A 19,356-nucleotide genomic window follows, 5' to 3' on the forward strand; every position below is an offset into this window, starting at 1 on the left:
TGAGATCATGACCTGAGCTGAAACGAAGAGTCAAACACTTAACTGACTGAGCCACCCAGGTACCCCCTCTTACCCACCCTGTTAACGGTTTTCTGGGCTTAGCTTTGGTAATAGAAGACATAAAGACAGAGGTCCTTGGTTTCCCCTAGAGTCCTTCCCACAGACAGGACTGTCCCAAATGATGTAGCTGCCCAGATGTTACAACCAAGAACAGAGCTGAGAGCCAGACGGCATGCTGAGATTAGCCTGGAGCACAAGGAGGAGAGAGACTCTGTTCTAGACTGTTCCCAGGGCTTTGTTACGTTTTGAAGGACAGTGCCATGAAACCATTTCCTACTGTTTGGGTGAGAAATAGGGTTTTCTCTTTTCAGAGGTGAGTCAGATTTCCTATACACATTGCAGACTTTTTGTTCATGATGTTAGATTTTTAGATGAGCTATTTCAGTGTCTCAGGGCCATAACCAAGTTTAAAAAATCTGTTTCCTGGTTTTTGTGTTGAGGTTGGGAACCCCCCCCCGCCCCCCTCAAAACAACAAAAAAACAAATCAGAAACAGACGCACGTCCAGGGACCTTGAGCTGATCTGCTTACGTAAAAAATCTTCCTCTTCAGGCTTGAGAATTAGCCAAGCAAGCGTGTTCTGGTGGGAAATTTTATTTCCCCGGGTGGAGTGGGTGGGAAGGAAAACACTCTTTATTTCAGTTCTTATGAGCCTCTCTTTGAGTGTTTGTGAAACCTGCAAGTACAAAATGTTTTGTTTTACTTGTTTTTGATAGAACCTATCAAGTGGCTTTGTTGACCAAAAATAGGCTTCTATAAATCAACTTTGCACGCCAGACAGGGTTGTTTTTTTTTTTTTTTTTTTTTTTCCTGGCCAGTTTATCAGTCAGGTTGGGAAAATGACCATAGTCCTTTTGATTCATTTCTGTTTTTTGTGTTTTTCCCATGTTTGAAATACAGCATGGATATTAACATCTTCCGGTGAGATGTTTGTTTCGGAGACGTTGGCTTTAAATAAAAGGTCTTTTGTTTTTTTTTTCCCTGACCGTAACTGAGACCTGAGACATAGACGAGACTTCTTTGTTGTGCTTGCTGATGGCCCAGTGGCCCCCCCTAGAACCAAAGCCCCAAGGAACCGGCAGCTTGCCCTGTGATGTCTGGGTCCTTTACCAAGGGGAAGAGGGCAGAGGGGACAATGCCAATTGTGACTTGTCATAGCAATATTTTACTTCGTTGGCTTCAAAAAAAAAATCAATAGCTTTCCATCTGAAGTTTTTATTATTATTATTTTTAACGTTTATTTATTATTGAGAGACAGAGAGACAGTGCATGAGCATGGGAGGGGCAGAGAGAGGGGGAGACACAGAATCTGAAGCAGGTCCCAGGCCCTGAGCTGTCAGCACAGAGTCCGATGCGGGGCTCGAACTCACGGACCGCGAGATCGTGACCTGAGCCGAAGTCAGACGCTCAGCTGACTGAGCCACCCAGGCACCCCTGAAGTTTTTATTTTATGAAAGACTTCAGCTCTTTCTTTCTTTCTTTCTTTCTTTCTTTCTTTCTTTCTTTCTTTCTTTCTTTCTTTTTTCTTCCTTTCCTTTCCTTTCCTTTCCTTCCTTTTTCTTTCTTTCTTTCTTTCTTTCTTTCTTTCTTTCTTTCTTTCTTTCTTTCTTTTTTCTTCCTTTCCTTCCTTTTTCTTTCTTTCTTTCTTTCTTTCTTTCTTTCTTTCTTTCTTTCTTTCTTCCTTTCTTCCTTTCTTCCTTTCTTCCTTTCTTCCTTTCTTCCTTTCTTTCTTTTTCTTTCTTCCTTTCTTTTCTTTCTTTCTTTCATCTTTATTTTTTGAGAGAGAGACAGAGTGTGAGCAGGGGAGGGGCAGAGAGAGAGGGAGACACAGAATCAGTCTCCAGGCTCTGAACTGTCAGCACAGAGCCCGACGCGGGGCTCGAACTCACGAACCGCGAGATCACTGCCTGAGCCGAAGTCGGACGCCCAACCGACTGAGCCACCCAGGTGCCCCTAGTGCTTTTATTTCTAATGTGGTTTGATATCAAATAAGGCCAGATATAGATTCTTCCATTCTTGTGGTTTATCTGGGAAATGGTTTTTGGTATTTTCAGAACTGAGGTCTGGGAACCTACATGATTCCTTAAAAAGCGTCACTATCTACGGTCACTTTGAAGTCCATGGTGCGAGCACCTGGGTGCTCTTTCCTGGGATGAGGAGAGTGAATATTTGGGATGAATATTAAGAGTGCAGTGGGTGTGGGGCATCCCTGTTCCCTCCCCCTAGAATACTCTGCCCCTTGATCTTTGCATGGCTCACTTCTCCTCGTCCAGGTCCCAGCCTAAAAGTCACTTCCTCTGAGAACCCTCCCCTACTTGATGGCCCTGTCTGAATTAGCATCTGACTACTCCTGGGCACATCACACAACTGTCACTCTTTTCACAGCATTTACCACTAATTGATGTTTTAATTGTCAGTATGTTCATTTTACCCCACCTGACTATAATGTTTCACAAGTGTATCGGTTGGCTCCTGCCGTGTAACAAACCGGCCAGCACTTAGTGATGTAAAACAGCACTCATTTCTGATTTTTAATGATTTTTGTGGGTTGACTGGTGGTTTGTCTGGCCTGGGCTGAGCCAGCCATGACGGATGGTATCCGATAGCCTCTCATATCTTAGATGGGCAGTCAGGGCCTCTGTCTCCACGTGGTTTCTCAGCCAAGTAGCCAAGAAGGGCCTGGCCCCAATGTGCAAGTACTTTTCAAGCCTCTGCTTGCATTACATCTGTTTCTGTCCCATTGGCCAAAGCAGGTCACAGGGCCAAGCTCAGATTCAGTGAATGGGGAAATCGACACCGCTTCTTGGTGGGACGGGCAAACAACCTGTGGCCACTTGTAATCTCCCACAGGCAAAGTAGATCATGTGTTTTGTTCACTCCTGTGCGCCTGCAGCTTAGAACAGGCATTGGCAAGGGGCCAGATAGTAAATATTTTCAGTTCTGAGGGCCATATGGTCTCTTTGCAGCTACACAACTCAGCCCCTATAGCGTGAGAACAGCCTTAGATGATACACAGACCCGTGGGTGAGGCTGTGCTCCAACATAATGCTATTTACCATGACAGGTGGCCTGCTGGATTTGGCCCGCGGGCCGCAGTTTGCCGTCCTCTGGCTTAGAGTATCACCTGTCACATAATAGGTGCTCTGTGAATATTTGCAGAATCAACAAAAGAGCCCAAACATTTGGTCACTATTCCATTTCTGCCCCAGCTGTTCTGATATCACCTGGGAGTCTGTGATACAATTCTGACACTGAGCACCTGGCGTGAACATCGGGCCCCGTCCTCCACGAGACTGCCGTCGCTCCAGATATCAGCCACACTTTTGGGGTACCCAGGCCACCCATAGTTCTGATCGGCTGGCTATGAACTTGGGGGTTCTCACGTAGCCTAATTCAGGTTCAATAATCTGCTGCAACAAGTCACAGTATTAAAAAAAAAAAAAAAAAAAAAGCCATACTGTTCTGTCAGTCCTGAGCCTGTTGAGGGTAGTGCCCTTGGTTAGGAATGCCTGCAGGGCTCACCCAGGCTGTGGTGAGCTCCAGACGCGTCCCCACCAGGGCTGGGCCGGCCCTTGTGGTTCTTATTATGATCACAGGACACACTTCAGCAGACTCTCTGAGAACTTTTTTTTTTTTTAATGTTTATTTATTTTTGAGAGAGAGAGAAAGAGAGAGTGTGTAAGCAGAGGAGGGAGAGAGAGAGAAGGAGACACAGAATCCGAAGCAGGCTCCAGGCTCTGAGCCATCAGCACAGAGCCCAGCGCCAGGCTCCAACCCACGAACCACGAGATCACGACCTGAGCCGAAGTCGGACGCTCAACCCACTGAGCTCCTCAGGCACCCCAGGACTATCTGAGAACTTTGAGGAACAAGGGTGATGACTCACAAGTCCTGGAGGTTACATGGCACCCTTGCGGGCCACACAGATCACGGATAGAGAGTGTGGACTGGGGCTCCGCCGTTACTGGGGTCCCGGCCAGGGGGTTTGCGGGTTCACTCGTTGGTATATTTAAAGCTTACGAAGAGGAATTAGGGCAGGAAGGGAGAACTGGGGTCACTCGAGAGGTCAGTTATCTAGGTCGCCCAGGGCTTTCTGACAGAGGGAGCTTCATGAGTGGGGGCATCCGAGTTCCTTATCTGGCTGTGTTGTTTGGAACGTGGGCAGAGGGATGACTTTTGAAATGGATGCCTTGACGGTCAAAGCTTACCGCCCGGCACTTACGCTACTCACACTTACAAGGACAGCGTTATTACTAAAGATGCACACGTTGTCAAGGACGGTCTCAGCTCTGCCCTGTGGAATCGGGGACGCGGCCCTCCCAGCATTCGCTGTCCAGGAAACGTCACTGAGCTGCTGTCCAGAATTTTTCCTGGGGGGGGGGGTGTGGGTCTCATCATACAGCTGTGATCAGTTGAATCCTTGTCTGTCTGTCCATGTGATTGAACCCCCATCTTCAGTGGCTGAACGACCCACACATCTAACCCCATCCTTGGTCTTTTTGGTGACCAGCCCCCTTCCTAAAGCCACCTTGGGACCACCTCATTAGCATAACAAAGATGCCCCCACCTCTCAGGACATTCCAAGGGCGCCTGAAGCCAGGACTGGGACCGGACCGGATGTGTTCTTTGTGGCACTATCATCACAGAGGTCTCTCTGAAGAATGAATGTGCCCCGGCGTGTGACTAAGAACACACAATGGCAACACTGATGCTGCTAATAAAAAGTCGCCATCAGAGCAAAGACGCATGGTTCTTGTTTTCCATGTGCCAAGCACTTTAGACAGCTTCTCCTTCTGGGAGGTTCCAATAAAACCCCCACTGGACTGACTTGGCTGTGTGCCCACTTCTGACCCCCTCCTGGGGGATAGAAGGTAGTGCCCGGCCTGGCCTGGATCTTGCCTGGACCTAAGGGGGCTGTGCCAGCCTAGACCGACCTCAGACCCTGCAGGGGTGGGTGGGGCGCAGGGGAGGGCTGGTTCCCAAAGGACTCCCGGGGGCTGTGTATTCTATTCGATGACCTGGGCTACAGGCAACCGAGGCAAAGGCTGCCCCCATCACACACGATCCCGTGTGAGGTTGTGTTCTAGATGTGGGCTCGTCAAACCCACACAACAGGAAGCACCCCTTCTTCTTGGGGCGGCAGGAGGGGTCCTCCTCCCACAGGCCCATCGGCTCGGAATAATTCCCATCACCATGGTAACACCCAAGTCCCCCCCTTCAGTGTGATGGGAGACAGGGAGTCCTGTCTCTGCGGGGTAGAATGTGATCCTCCATGGGGTGCAGTGTGGATCCCCACTGATTTGGGGTATGGCAGGGGCCCCATCGTTTTGGGGTAAAAGCGTGAGTCTCCTGACTTCAGGGCAGTGCTGTAGGACCTACCACCATGAAGCACTGACATGTACCTGCACGTTAGACCATGGTTCTTACTGTCCCCACAGGGGACCATGTCTGGAGACATTTTTGGCTGTCATGCCGAGGGGCAGGTGCTGCTGGGGGCCAGGGATGTCACTTAACACCCTCCAGGTGTGGGCCACCCGCACAATGGAGAATTCCCCAGCCCCAAATGTCAGCCGTGCTGTGGTTGATTCCCCCTGCCTTAGGGTGACAGCCTAGGTCCAGTCACTTGGGACCCTGTGCAGTGTGGTGTCTGCGACGCTTGTGGGGTCCTGTGTGTCCTGAGCCCCCTCTTTCCACTCTTTCTTCAGCCTCATGTGTACTCCCTGCCTGGGCCCCTGTCCCAAGGTCTGCCACATCCTGGAAGGCGAGAAGACCATCGACTCGGTGACATCTGCCCAGGAGCTCCGAGGCTGCACCGTCGTCAACGGAAGCCTAATCATCAACATTCGAGGGGGCAGTGAGTGCTCTGGGGGTGGGGGCGGCAGCCGGCAGGGACCCACCTTCCCAGACAGTCATCAGTGGAGCCACCCCGAGAAGTTGGCTTCCAGACCTGAAATTCACAGCTCAGCCCTGGCCCCACCCACCCTTCGATTCTCATTTTCCGAGTTGGAAATTTGCATTCTTAGGCAGGAATCTGCGTTTTTAGCGAGTAGGAACCGGTCCCTGTTGCAGGTCTGGGGACCTTGTGTTCAGGAATACTGTCACAGGCAAAAAGGCACCCCCCTGTTTATTTATTCAGGAAACATTTATTGAATACTGACAGTGAACAAAGCAAAACCCGTGCATGATGGATCTTACAAATAAACACATCCACACATAATGTACACTTGGGGTGGACCCTGCTATGAAGGGAAGTAAAGCAGGGTAATGAAGGGAGCGGAGATTGGCGACTTTTTCTTACAAAGGGCCCTATCGTAAATATATTCAGGTTTGCAGGCCAGATGGTCGCTGTCATAACTACTCAGCTCTGCTGTTGTGGACTTGAAAAAGGCCACAGAGAACGTGCGGACAAAGGGGCGTGGCTCTTTTCCAACTGAACTTTAATTACAAAACAGACTGAATTTGGCCCCTGGGCTGTCATTTGCCAGCCCCTGAAATAGAGAATAAAGGGGTTTGCTCTTTTTGAAGAGTTTCTGGTCTCGGGAGGCATATACTTTGAGTTGGGGATGAAGCAAACCAAGCAGGGAATAATATCCTGGGCAAAGGAGGGAGCCAGTGCAAAGGTCCTGAGGCAGGAATGTGCCTAGTTTGTGGGGAGGCCTATGTGTCTGGAGGAGGGCAAAGAAGGTAAAAGATGAGAAAAAGTAAAAACACTGGTCACTTAGAGAGGGACTTGCAGACCCTGAAGTTAAAGGCTGCGGATCATATTCTAAGGATGATGCGTTTTGAGCAGGTTATGTTGGAGTCGTTTGCAGCCTGTAGGTTGACTCCTCACTATGGGAAATTATGAGAAGGTAAACATATTTCTGTCGAAACTCACTGGATATTCTCTCCTTTCCTTAGACAACCTGGCAGCTGAGCTGGAGGCCAACCTCGGACTCATTGAAGAAATTTCTGGGTATCTGAAGATCCGAAGATCCTATGCTCTTGTGTCACTTTCCTTTTTCCGGAAGTTACGGCTGATTCGGGGAGAGACCTTGGAAATCGGGTACGTGGCCCGGTTCTGTGTCGGTGGCCCCAGCGCTCACCAGGAAGTTCACGAGTTGAAACAACGTAGGGGTTTTTGCCAAGACATGGAAACACCCGTGTCCACGGACGGATGAGGGGATAAAGGGTGGCACATACATGCAACGGAATGTCTCTCGGTCGTAAAAAAGGAGGAGAATCCTGCCACTTGCGACAACGTGGAGGGTGTTATACTAAGTGAAATAAGTCCGAGGAAGACAGATGCTGTAGGATCTCTCTTCTATAGGGAATTCCCAAAACAGAACAAAACCAAGCTTATAGAGACAGAGAACAGATTGGTGGACGTCAGAGACGGGGAGAAGGGGGTGAGGGAACGGGTGGTCTAAAGGTACAAAGTTCCGGTTGTAACATAAATAAATCCTGGGGCTGTAATGTACTGCACGGTGACTGTAATGAACAATACTGTACTCTATATTTGAAAGTTGCTGAGAGAGAAAATCTTAAAAAAGTTCTCATCATAAGAAACACTTTTGTTTAAAGCCTGTGAGGTGATGGATGTGAACTTACTATGTGATCGTTTCATAATATTTACAAGTATCAAATCATTATGTTGTCTGCCTGAAACTAACAGCGTTATAAATCTGTTATATCTCAATAAAACTGAAGGGGAAGAAAAACAGTTCTTTTTCATAATTGAGGTATATAATTGATATATTATTTCAGGTGTATAAGATGATTCTATATTTGTATATATTGCAAAATGATCTTCACAAATTTAGTTAACAGCCACCATCACATACAGTTACAAACTTTTTTTCTTACAGTGAGAACTTTTTTAACATCTACTCTCTTGGCAGCTTTTAAGTATGTGATACGGTATTATTATTATTTTTTTTTTAATTTTTTTCAACGTTTTTTATTTATTTTTGGGACAGAGAGAGACAGGGCATGAACGGGGGAGGGGCAGAGAGAGAGGGAGACACAGAATCAGAAACAGGCTCCAGGCTCTGAGCCATCAGCCCAGAGCCTGACGCGGGGCTCGAACTCCCGGACCGCGAGATCGTGACCTGGCTGAAGTCGGACGCTTAACCGACTGCGCCACCCAGGCGCCCCTGTGATACGGTATTATTAACTGTAGTTATAAGGATATAACTTAGGGGGTTTTAAAGCCCCCAAAGAATCTGTTAGGAGAAAGTATCCAGAGAAGCCTGGAGAAGAAAGAATGTGCCAGAACCTGTCCAGAGACCCAGCTGAGGAAAATGATACAGTCACTCTTGGGAAATGGCGGTCCAGCTCAAACTTTGTGCCCTCCAAGGGTGCTGTCTGGGCTTCGTTATGAGTTGGAATGCAGGCTTGACCAGGGCCCTGTGATTTCTGTGTCCTGTGCCTTCTCACTTCTTGGTCCCCTCTGACATTGGCTGCACCTGCTCCTTCCTTGCTGAAATTCTCATCGGTGGCCGGGGATACGCTCCCTGCCTCCTTATCTCCCTCCCTTTCTCCGCCTGCCTTTGGGAGTTGGTGTTCTGGGCTCCCAGCCTTGGCCGTCTCTCTAGCAATCTTCTGCTTGTGCTGAGACCCCCAGCCCTGGCTTACCCTCAAGCCCGCCTCTAGCTGGCTGACCCCCAGAAACCTCAAACGCAACATGTACAAAATGGAACTCCTCTCCTTGCCGCAGCTGTCATTTTCTCATTTCTCAGATCCACCCCCCTCCAGGTCTGCTGACTCTATTTAGGTCAGTAAAACAACAGAAAGCCAGACTAGCTGTGTTTCGTGCAGGTAGAGATGGACTGATGAGTGAGAAGTCTGAGGAAGGCTGTCCCAACAGGAAGGTTCTGTCCATCTTTGTGCCCCTCACGGTCACAAGATGGCTGCCTCACCCCCAGCCTCATGGCGAAAGGGGGAAGGACAAAGGCCCAGGCCAACTGACTGTCTCCTTAAAACAACCTGCCTGGAGCCTCCCACACTCTCGCCCCCAACACTGATTCCTGCTTTTGTCTCCTTGGGTCAGAGGCGAAGTGAATTTTAGTAGTGCATTTTACTTTTTTTTCTTTTAATGTTTATTTATTTTTGAGAGAGAGAGGGAGAGAGTATGTGAGTGGGCAAGGGACAGAGAGAGAGGGAGGCACGGAATCAGAAGCAGGCTCCAGGCTCTGAGCTGTCAGCACAGAGCCCGACACAGGGTTTGAACCCATGAACCGTGAGATCATGACCTGAGCTGAAGTTGGATGCCCAACTGACTGAGCCACCCAGGAGCCCCAGTAGTGCATTTTACTTAACGCATTCCATCTGAAATGATATTTTGATGTGAACTCAATACAGGACAATGATAAACAAGACTTTTTACATCCTTTCTTTGCACGTGAAGTCTTTAAAGTCTGTGTTTTTTGCTTCCGGTACAGTCAGAATGGCCACGTTTCAGATGCTCAGTAGCCAGATGTGACTAGCGACTTCTGTCTTGACAGAACAGGTCCAGATGCTTCCCTTTTCCCATCTGTCATGTGCTGGTGGCCCACTGATCTTCTAAGGCACAAATCTAACCCAGTTAGTGAACTGTTCTAGAACCTTCCTTTGCTAAGGAAGGTTAAGTGTTCTTGGTTGTGTTCTGGAATGCCGTGTGCTAGAGGGTTGGGCCCACTGTAGTCTTGTGGCCTGTCACCTGTTGGCCAGAGAGGCTATTTTTCTCTTCCCTGGGTCCACCTCAGGTGCCGCTGTGTCTTCCTTTCTTCTCCTCTGCAAAACCGTATCTCAGCCCATTGCTTACCCTCCTCCCCCACATTCCTGGCCACGGAGACTTCCTCACCTTCCCCTGTTCCTCCCACCCTTCATTTAACACTTAACGGGCACGTGCCAGGCAAGTGCTAAGGACTGGGGACGTAGCACCGGACACGATCACCTCCAGCCATGGCCCCCCAGCCTTGGCGTTGGAGGTGACAAACCCATGTATGACTGGGTTTGTGTGTGTTTCCATAGGAACTACTCTTTCTATGCCTTGGACAACCAGAACCTGAGGCAGCTATGGGACTGGAGCAAACACAACCTCACCATCACTCAGGGGAAACTCTTCTTCCACTATAATCCCAAACTCTGCTTGTCGGAAATTCACAAGATGGAGGAGGTTTCAGGAACCAAGGGGCGCCAGGAGCGGAACGACATTGCCCTGAAGACCAATGGGGACCAGGCGTCTTGTGAGTGGTGATGCCCTGGTCCTTCCAGCCCGTGGGCCAGATAGCATGGCTTCCCTCCCCTTTCAACATGGCGGTGGCCTCCAGGGGGTGTGCCACTGCACCCCAGTGAGCTAGAAAACTCTGTGTGTTATAGGCTTTGTGAGGACAGGTGTATCTTCTCTCTTGACTGCAGATACAGTGCCTGATACTGGAAGATGCCACATAGGCATTGAATGAATGAATGAATGAATGATACCTCCTTATATAAGGCCTCGGCTCAAATGCTATAGCAGACCCTGCAGTTGTTATAGCTGGAGAGTGTTAGGTGACTACTCTCCTCCGACAGGTTCTTTCTTGAAGGAATGTGTGAGCATTGAAGTGCCAAGGTTTCCACTAATACCCACCTATGCAGTTGGTTCCTTGTGGCAGAATGTGGGAATCCAGGGTGGGGTGAGGAGAGCAAGGTTGGGGTGGAGGTTACGGGAGGGCTTGCATCGCAGGCAGAGGGAATTGGTCTTTCCAAGGCCCGGTCTCTCCAAGATCTGCATGCTCTCTAAACTTATGTGGCATGTGTGCATTTGCCCTGGAGTTATGTCTTCGGACACGGAAGGCTTGCAGGTCCACATGTGTGACAGAATTGCGTCAGGACAGATGTTACTCTTGAAAATCACTTTTCCCAGTAACTATTGGCCGGTTGTCCTTAGTTTGGTGCTGATGCTGTTACTCAGTTAAGCATCTGGCCAAGTCGCTGGCTTGTGGTAGGGATGGTAGGGGTCACCTTGCACGACCAGTTCTTGCCTCTAAACACTGGGAGAAGGCACATGGGAATGAGACCCATCAAGGGAACAGCGGGTTGACATCTCCTTCCTCATGGACGCTGTTGGAAATGTAGGATCACCTGCTTTGGGCTGAAACAAGTTTTTAGTACTGATACTGCTGTTGTTTTTAAACTTTCCTAGGTGAAAATGAACTACTTAAATTTTCTTACATTCGGACATCTTACGACAAGATCTTGCTGAAATGGGAGCCGTACTGGCCCCCTGACTTCCGAGACCTCCTGGGCTTCATGCTCTTCTACAAAGAGGCGTAAGTTGAAAGGTTAAGAGGTGTGCAGGTGGTGTGTGTGTTCAGATGTTCCCCTCTGAGATTCCTCGATCTCTCTCCTCCTTCTGGAATAACCATCATAGGTTCCTTTAGACCATCTCACAAGTTGATGGCGTGTGAAGTTGCTAACATCTCCATCTGTCAAAATCAGGAATTGAAACAGGTTTCATTTGAAGGTCCAGATTGGCCAGTTTCCTACAGCAATATTCCATTTGGCCGCATAGACGTACATCTCACCAAGATACATCCTTAACAGAATTTGCTCAGTCTACTGCATGGGTGTTTAAAAATTTATTTTTTAAATCTATTTATTTGGCATTTCCCCAACATTTAAAGAATTGTGGTAAAGCATACATAATATAAAATTGACCACTTAATTATGTCTAAGTGTACATACAGCTCAGTGGCATTAAATCCATTCACAGTATTATGCAACTGTCTAGAAATTTCTAGAAATTTTTTGTCTTCCCAAACTGAAACTCTGTCCCCATTAAACAACACCTGGTCATTTTAAGCATAGTTGACCCTTGAACAATGCAGGGGTGAGGGGTGCTGACCTCCCTGCCACCCATGTAGTCAAAAATCCATGTATATCTTTTGACTCCCCAAACACTTAGCTACTAGTAAGAGCCTCCTATTGACCAGATGGTAGGCTTACCGATAACGTAAACCGTCAATTAAGACGTATTTTGTATATGTATTACAGACTGTATTCTCACGATAAAGTAAGCTAGAGAAAAGAAAATGCTATTAGGAAAATCATAAGGAAGAGAAAATGCATTTATAGTCCTGTGATGTAAAGAATATGCATGTAGGTGGGTCCATGCAGTTTAGCCTGTATCGTTGAAGGGTCCACTGTATACGACTGTGCTGAAAAAAAAATTTTTTTTTAAGATGTTATTTTCTTTTAAAGTTTACTTATTTATTTTTGAGGGAGGGAGAGAGAAAGAACATATGGGGAAGGGGCAGAGAAAGGGAGAGAAAGAGAATCCCAAGCAGGCTGCACTTTGCCCGTGTGGAGTCCTATGCGGGACTTGAACTCACGTACCATGAGATCATGACGTGACGGCTCAGATCAGATGCTTAACTGACTGAGCCATCCAGGTGCCCCTAAAGATTTTATTTTTAAGTAATCTCCATACCCAATGTGGGGTTTGAACTTACAACCCTTAGATCAAGAGTTTCTTTCTCCACTGACTGAGGGGAGCCAGCCAGGTGTGCCCCTGACTGTCCTGAAATTTTCTTTTTTTCTTTTTTTCTTTTTCTTTTTTTTTTTTTTTAACGTTTATTTATTTTTGAGACAGAGAGAGACAGAGCATGAATGGGGAGGGTCATAGAGAGAGGGAGACACAGAATCCGAAACAGGCTCCAGGCTCTGAGCGGTCAGCACAGAGCCCGACGCGGGGCTCGAACCCACAGACCGCGAGATCATGACCTGAGCTGAAGTCGGCCGCTTAACCGACTGAGCCACCCAGGTGCCCCTGTCCTGAAATTTTAAAGGGAGAAAAGGAAGTGGTGATCGTATTCATATTAATCGCGATTCCGTCTCTGAAGATGTATCATGTGTCAAAATGTGTGCCGAGAAGTAGTCTCTCTTACAGTCTTATCAATAAGCCATCAACTGTTAATTGGAAAATGAGCTATAAGGGAAGTAAGTGGTCCCTTCTCTTTGGGACCTGAGTCATTTTTCCTTGTGACATAAGATTGTTGATGAACAGGACGCAACCTTATAGGACGTCACTGTTCCCGCCGCGTCTCTCCGTGCTCAGAGCGATAGTCAAGAAATGATAACCGTCTTGTCCTGCTTTGTCTTGAAAGCCCTTACCAGAATGTGACCGAGTTCGACGGGCAGGACGCGTGTGGCTCAAACAGCTGGACGGTGGTGGACATTGACCCGCCTCTGAGGTCCAATGACCCCAAGTCGCAGAACCACCCAGGGTGGCTGATGCGGGGTCTCAAGCCCTGGACCCAGTATGCCATCTTTGTCAAGACCTTGGTCACCTTCTCTGATGAGCGCCGCACGTATGGGGCCAAGAGTGACATCATCTATGTCCAGACCGATGCCACCAGTAAGTGTTTGTCATATGAGTTGGAAATCTTGCCTTTAACGGTTTGACATGGTGATGGAAGAAGTGCTCTTTTCTGTGGCCATTGGCTTCTTTTTAAAAAAATTTAATTAATTTATTTATTATATATTCACATATTTTTGAGAGAGAGAGAGAGAGAGAGAATGAGCGGGAGAGGGGCAGAGAGAGAGAGAGGACAGGTGATCTGTGCTGACGGCCAAGAGTCTGATGCGGAGCTCGAACTCACCACCTGTGAGATCATGACCTGAGCTGAAACCGAGAGTCGGACGCTCAACCGATTGAGCCACCCAGGCGCCCTGTGTTTATTGGCTTCTTAAAAGAGCCGGGTGCAGGGGTTTATAATTTCAAAAGACAAGACAGTAGCAACAAGTCACTTGAAGGGTGTATATATATGTATACACATTCTTCCCATTATGGAAAACTTTCAAATATTCACCAAAGTAGAAGAAAAATGAGCCCCACGAACCATTTCCCAGCTTCGACAATTACAGTGTTTTGCCATTTTTACTTCATCGCTGTGTCCCTTCCCCTTCCATTCTGGGGGGGGTGGGGGGTAGGTGGGGCGGGCTGGAGTATTTCCTAGCGATTTAGTTGTATTTTCGTAAAGCCCAAGTCCTTCTCCTGTTGTGGGGGTTCTCAGCCCGGGGTGATTCGCCCCACCCACCCATCGCCGCCCGGGGATGCTTGGTGATGCCTGGAGACAGTTTTGGTTGTTGTGACGGTGGGCGTGGGGCTATGGGTGGAGGCCAGTGATGCTTTCCCTACATCCTGCACAGCAACAACAGAGAATTACGTGGCCCCAAATGTCCATAGTACTGGGGGTGAGAAGCCCTGTCCCAGGGGACACAGCCCAAACTTCATGAGCCAGCCCCGGCCTTTTTGGCTGGTGCCCCTCATCTTGTGTCCTCCAACGATACCAAATGACTTAACAGTTTCTGGAAACTTCTAGCTTCCTCTGCCTTGAGTCCCCCCCGCCCCCGGCCCACCCCCCGCACTGAGGGATCAGCCACCTGCATTGTTGAGGGGTAGGTTTTGTGGGGCCCAAAGGTAGTGCATTTTGGGGGACTCTTAGATGAGCCGCCACTCCAGTGATGAGGACGACTGGGATCCAAGTGCTGACGGTTGCCCCACGGCTGGGTTCCATTTGGGGCGCACGTTAACCAGAAAACCGTGAGTTTATTTGTCTCTTCCCGCTATCTTCCTTTCCCCCAGCGTCTTCCCAGTGCCCAGGACAGAGTTTGGAGCCCGGCTGGAGCCCCGTAAATGCCTGTTGTGTAAATGAATGAATGGCAATGTGATGTGTGGTATGAGTGGACAAGTGTGCTTGCCGGGTGAACGTCGACAGGCCTCCAGCGTCCTCTGAGGTTCAGTCATCACTGCGGCGAAAATCCGCATGACTTCTCCAACACGTGTGTCCTCCTTGCGCCCGCCCGACAGCCAGTCGCCTCCTGCTCACGGTGGACCTGTCTCCTTTCTCCTTTGCAGACCCTTCCGTCCCCCTGGATCCTATCTCGGTTTCGAATTCCTCCTCTCAGATCATTCTGAAGTGGAAGCCTCCCTCGGACCCCAATGGCAACATCACACACTACCTGGTGTTCTGGGAGAGGCAGGCGGAGGACAGCGAGCTGTATGAGTTGGATTATTGCCTCAAAGGTGAGTGCAGGCGGGGTGTGTGGGAGCGGACGATATGCTTTGTCCTGCTTCGAGGGAAACATCTCCCCACATCCTGGTTTTCCCAGGGTACGTGTGGGTGTGTGTGCATGCTCACACACTCCACAGCCTCTCATACAAGAACGTGCACACACGTTTCTCAACCTGATGACACCCTGGAGACTCACGTCAAAACCAGATAGCTCTTATGCCTTGCCACCATTTCCTTCTGGAATTTTCTCCTCCCCCCCCCTTTTCCCTGTGGGGATGCGGCTGTGTTAACCCCCTGTGTTTTTGCGCTGAGCTAGGAATGGAGAGGCTCTTGACAAAGTCAGGGAAGAGTTCTAGCCCCTGAATTTTTTTTTTTTTTTTTTTTTTTTTTTTTATGAAGTTTATTGACAAATTGGTTTCCATACAACACCCAGTGCTCATCCCAAAAGGTGCCCTCCTCAATACCCATCACCCACCCGCCCCTCCCTCCCGCCCCCCATCAACCCTCAGTTTGTTCTCAGTTTTTAACAGTCTCTTATGCTTTGGCTCTCTCCCACTCTAACGTCTTTTTTTTTTTTCTCCCTTCCCCTCCCCCATGGGTTCCTGTTGAGTTTCTCAGGATCCACATAAGAGTGAAACCATATGGTATCTGTCTTTCTCTGTATGGCTTATTTCACTTAGCATCACACTCTCCAGTTCCATCCACGTTGCTACAAAAGGCCATATTTCATTTTTTCTCATTGCCACGTAGTATTCCATTGTGTATATAAACCACAATTTCTTTATCCATTCATCAGTTGATGGACATTTAGGCTCTTTCCATAATTTGGCTATTGTTGAGAGTGCTGCTATGAACATTGGGGTACAAGTGCCCCTATGCATCAGTACTCCTGTATCCTTTGGGTAGATTCCTAGCAGTGCTATTGCTGGGTCATAGGGTAGGTCTATTTTTAATTTTCTGAGGAACCTCCACACTGTTTTCCAGAGCTAGCCCCTGAATTTAGACCCTCACGTTTTAAGGACTGGAGACAGCAAGGAGTGGCAATCTGTTCTCTTCTGTGCTTTCCATTAAAAATTTATACTAGTGATGATTTCCCCCCTCAGTCTATAATCTTGTTTACTTAACAGGCTTCATCCATTTGTAGAAAAATAGGAAATTATTTGTGCTTCAAACTAGTTGGTATAAATTAGTTTAAAATTAAAAAAAAATTTTTTTTTAATGTTTTTACTTATTTTTGAGAGAGAGGGAGAGAGAAGAGACAGAGCGTGCACAGGGGAAGGGCAAGGGCAGAGAGAGAGGGAGACACAGAATCCTAAGCAGGATCCGGGCTCTGAGCTGTCAGCACAGAGCCCGATGTGGGGCTCGAACCCATGAACCACGAGATCATGACCTGAGCAGAAGTTGGATACTTAACTGACTGAGCCACCCAGGCGCCCCAAATTAGCTTAGAATTTTAATTAAAATTGGATTTAAAAACAAAACAAAGCAAAAAACCCCATCAAACTGGAGAAATAGATGTCATTTTCCCCCATTAGTTTTTTTTTTTTTTTTTTTTTTTGGTCAGTTTGTTTTTATGTTTGTCTGTATTTATTTTTCTCTAGATTGTTCTAAGTTAGTGATTTCCTCAGTGATTGACCTCGGGGGCAGAGGCTCAGGGACGGCTGGTGAGGCCTGGCCGAGGCCCTGAGCCCACGGGCTGCTCTCGGCTGGACCTCTCGCTCCGGCTGTAGGGCTTTGGGCAAGTCACTGAGCTTGCTTCTGGCTGCCTCCTTTTTGGGAGAAGGGGCAGGAGGCCAGATGATCTCCGGGAGCTGTCCCAGCTCTAAGATCATGTGCTATATGTATGCCTGTGACCTCATTCCCCGCCTGAGCTGAGGGCTGCAAACGTGATTTATCTCCTTCCATGCTTTATATAACTCGAGAGCAAGCACATTCCTCGGCTTAGCTGTGAGCTCTTGGCCCTGCATTCGAGTAACCGAAACCACCAGCTTGAACCACCACCGGCGGTGGCCCCCGATACCTTCTTTGCTTTTTCTTTCTTTTTTTTTTTTTTTAAAGGGTAACCACTTTTATTCTGGAAGTCTAAATCTGTCATTACAATGTGGCTATTTATTTAAAAAAAAATTTTTTTTTAACGTTTATTTATTTTTGGGACAGAGAGAGACAGAGCATGAACGGGGGAGGGGCAGAGAGAGAGGGAGACACAGCATCGGAAACAGGCTCCAGGCTCCGAGCCATCAGCCCAGAGCCTGACGCGGGGCTCGAACTCACGGACCGCGAGATCGTGACCTGAGCCGAAGTCGGAGGCTTAACTGACTGAGCCACCCAGGCGCCCCAACAATGTGGCTATTTAAACGTGGCTTGGGGGGCCTGGGTGGCTCAGCCAGTTAAGTGTGGACTTCGGCCCAGGTCGTGATCTCACGGTTCACGGGTTCAAGCCCCGTGTCGGGCTCTGTGCTGACAGCTCGGAGCCTGGAGCCTGCTTCGGATTCTGTGTCTCCCTCTCTCTCTGCCCCTCCCCCGCTCATGCTCTGTCTCTTTCTGTCTCAAAAATAAACATTAAAAAAAATGGCTTAATTTGTAATGATCACAAAGTTTATGTAATTAAAAATAAACTTAGTAAGGAGCAGATTTTGTATGATTCCACTCATTGGAGGTCCCTAGAGGAGTCCCATCCATGGAGACAGAGAGTAGATCGTGGGCCCCAGGGGTGGGGGAGGGGACGGGGAAATCCCTGTTTCATGAGGACAGAGTTTCAGTTTGGGGAAGATGGAAGGTTCTGGCGGTGGATGGTGGGGGTGGGAGCATGACAGTGTGAATGTGCTTAATGCCCCTGAGCTGTACGTTTTTAAAAATGACTAAGATGGTAAGTTTCATGTTATGTGTATTTTACCACAATTAAAAAAATACACACAATAAGTAAGCTTGCTAACTGTGACCAGTCCTGGTTTCCTATTAGTATCAGCTATGTTTTTCCCTCCCACTCGGCTTTATTGAGGTATGTTTGAGTTGTAAGATATTTAAAGGTAAAATCAGAAGGTAGTGAAAGTGTCCATTGGGATGATTTTGATACACATACATGCTGTAAAGGGATTTTTCCCAGGTAGTTAGTTAATACATCCATTACCTCCTATTTTTATCTTTTTTGTCTGTGTGTCTGAGAACATTTAAGTTCTGTTCCCCTAGCATATTTTAGTTATACACTGCAGTGTTATCGACTGCGTTTTTATTTGGGGGGGAGGGGAGGGCGCAAGTGAGCGAGGGGCAGAGAGAGAGAAGTGGGACTCGCCTGAAGTGAGGCTCGAGCTCTACCCAGCGTGGGGGTAGAACCTGCGAACCGTAAGATCATGACCTGAGCCCAAGTCAGATGCTTAACCGACTGAGCCACCCAGGCGCCCTCAACTGCATTTTAAAAAATTATGGTAAAGTATATATAACATAAAATGGACCATCTTAGCCATTTCTAACTGTCCAGGTCCGTGGCATTAAAGCCCATTCGCACTGTTGGTTGACCATCGTGACCATCCAGCTCTAGAACTCTCTCATCTCCCCAAACTCTGTCCCCGTGAAGCACTGACTCCCCCAGCCCCTGGCTCCCACCATCTGCTTCCCGTCTCTGTGGACGGGACTGTCCCTAGGTGCCCCGTCACCCATACTTTTACTGCGTAGTCAGAGAAAAACCACGCGGCGCTAAGTGCCCTGCCATGGGTGCCAGAAAGGGTAACGGGGGGTGAGGAGCTGTGTCTGACCTCATGAAAGGTCCTTTCCTCTCCAGAAAATTCTCAGCAGCCTCCCTCACTCAGGAAATCCTACCTTTTTCTTCCATTTATAATGCCATTACCAGTCCCTTTAATGGTTAACCCAGCCAGGTTAGTCCGTGTCTATTAATACACGTCCCAAGTATTTTTAAGAGTCCCTTGTAGGCTTTCACAGCTGTATAAATACTTGGGCTTCCGAGTGGATACTCAGCATTCACGGGAAGGTACTTGGAGCCCATTGTCTCCAGGACGCATTCAGGGGGAGAAGAAAAATGCTCAGGAGCTCCTGGGAGGCTGCAGGCACCAGGGCTGGCTGCAGGATAGGTGAATCCCAGGGCCCTTCGTGGATTGTGCTGGAGAAAGTAGCCTTTATGTGCCTGGTTGCATCAGAAGTGTGGCTGTGCCCACACGATGGATGGCAGGCACCCCTGGGACCGGACTTGGGTCAAGACACAGCCAGGGTGGCACTTAGCAACTTTGGGGGCGCCTGGGTGACTTAGTAGGTTAAGGATTCAGCTT

General features: G+C 48.3%; 1 protein-coding gene across 1 annotated transcript in view; it reads left to right on the forward strand.

The window, feature by feature from the left end:
• Window positions 1-19,356, forward strand: part of INSR (insulin receptor) — a 137,974-nt gene that overhangs the window by 86,626 nt on the left and 31,992 nt on the right. Inside the window, exons 4-9 of the mRNA XM_047095129.1 lie at window positions 5,765-5,913; window positions 6,960-7,104; window positions 10,053-10,267; window positions 11,206-11,332; window positions 13,169-13,419; window positions 14,923-15,090. Coding sequence (XP_046951085.1) covers window positions 5,765-5,913; window positions 6,960-7,104; window positions 10,053-10,267; window positions 11,206-11,332; window positions 13,169-13,419; window positions 14,923-15,090 — 1,055 coding nt within the window. The remainder of the gene's footprint in view (window positions 1-5,764; window positions 5,914-6,959; window positions 7,105-10,052; window positions 10,268-11,205; window positions 11,333-13,168; window positions 13,420-14,922; window positions 15,091-19,356) is intronic.

The sequence above is a fragment of the Lynx rufus genome, unplaced genomic scaffold, assembly GCF_022079265.1.
Source record: "Lynx rufus isolate CCGP_SWC_20201006 ecotype Redwood Valley unplaced genomic scaffold, mLynRuf1.p SCAF_4, whole genome shotgun sequence".
NCBI classification, from domain to species: Eukaryota; Metazoa; Chordata; class Mammalia; order Carnivora; family Felidae; genus Lynx; species Lynx rufus.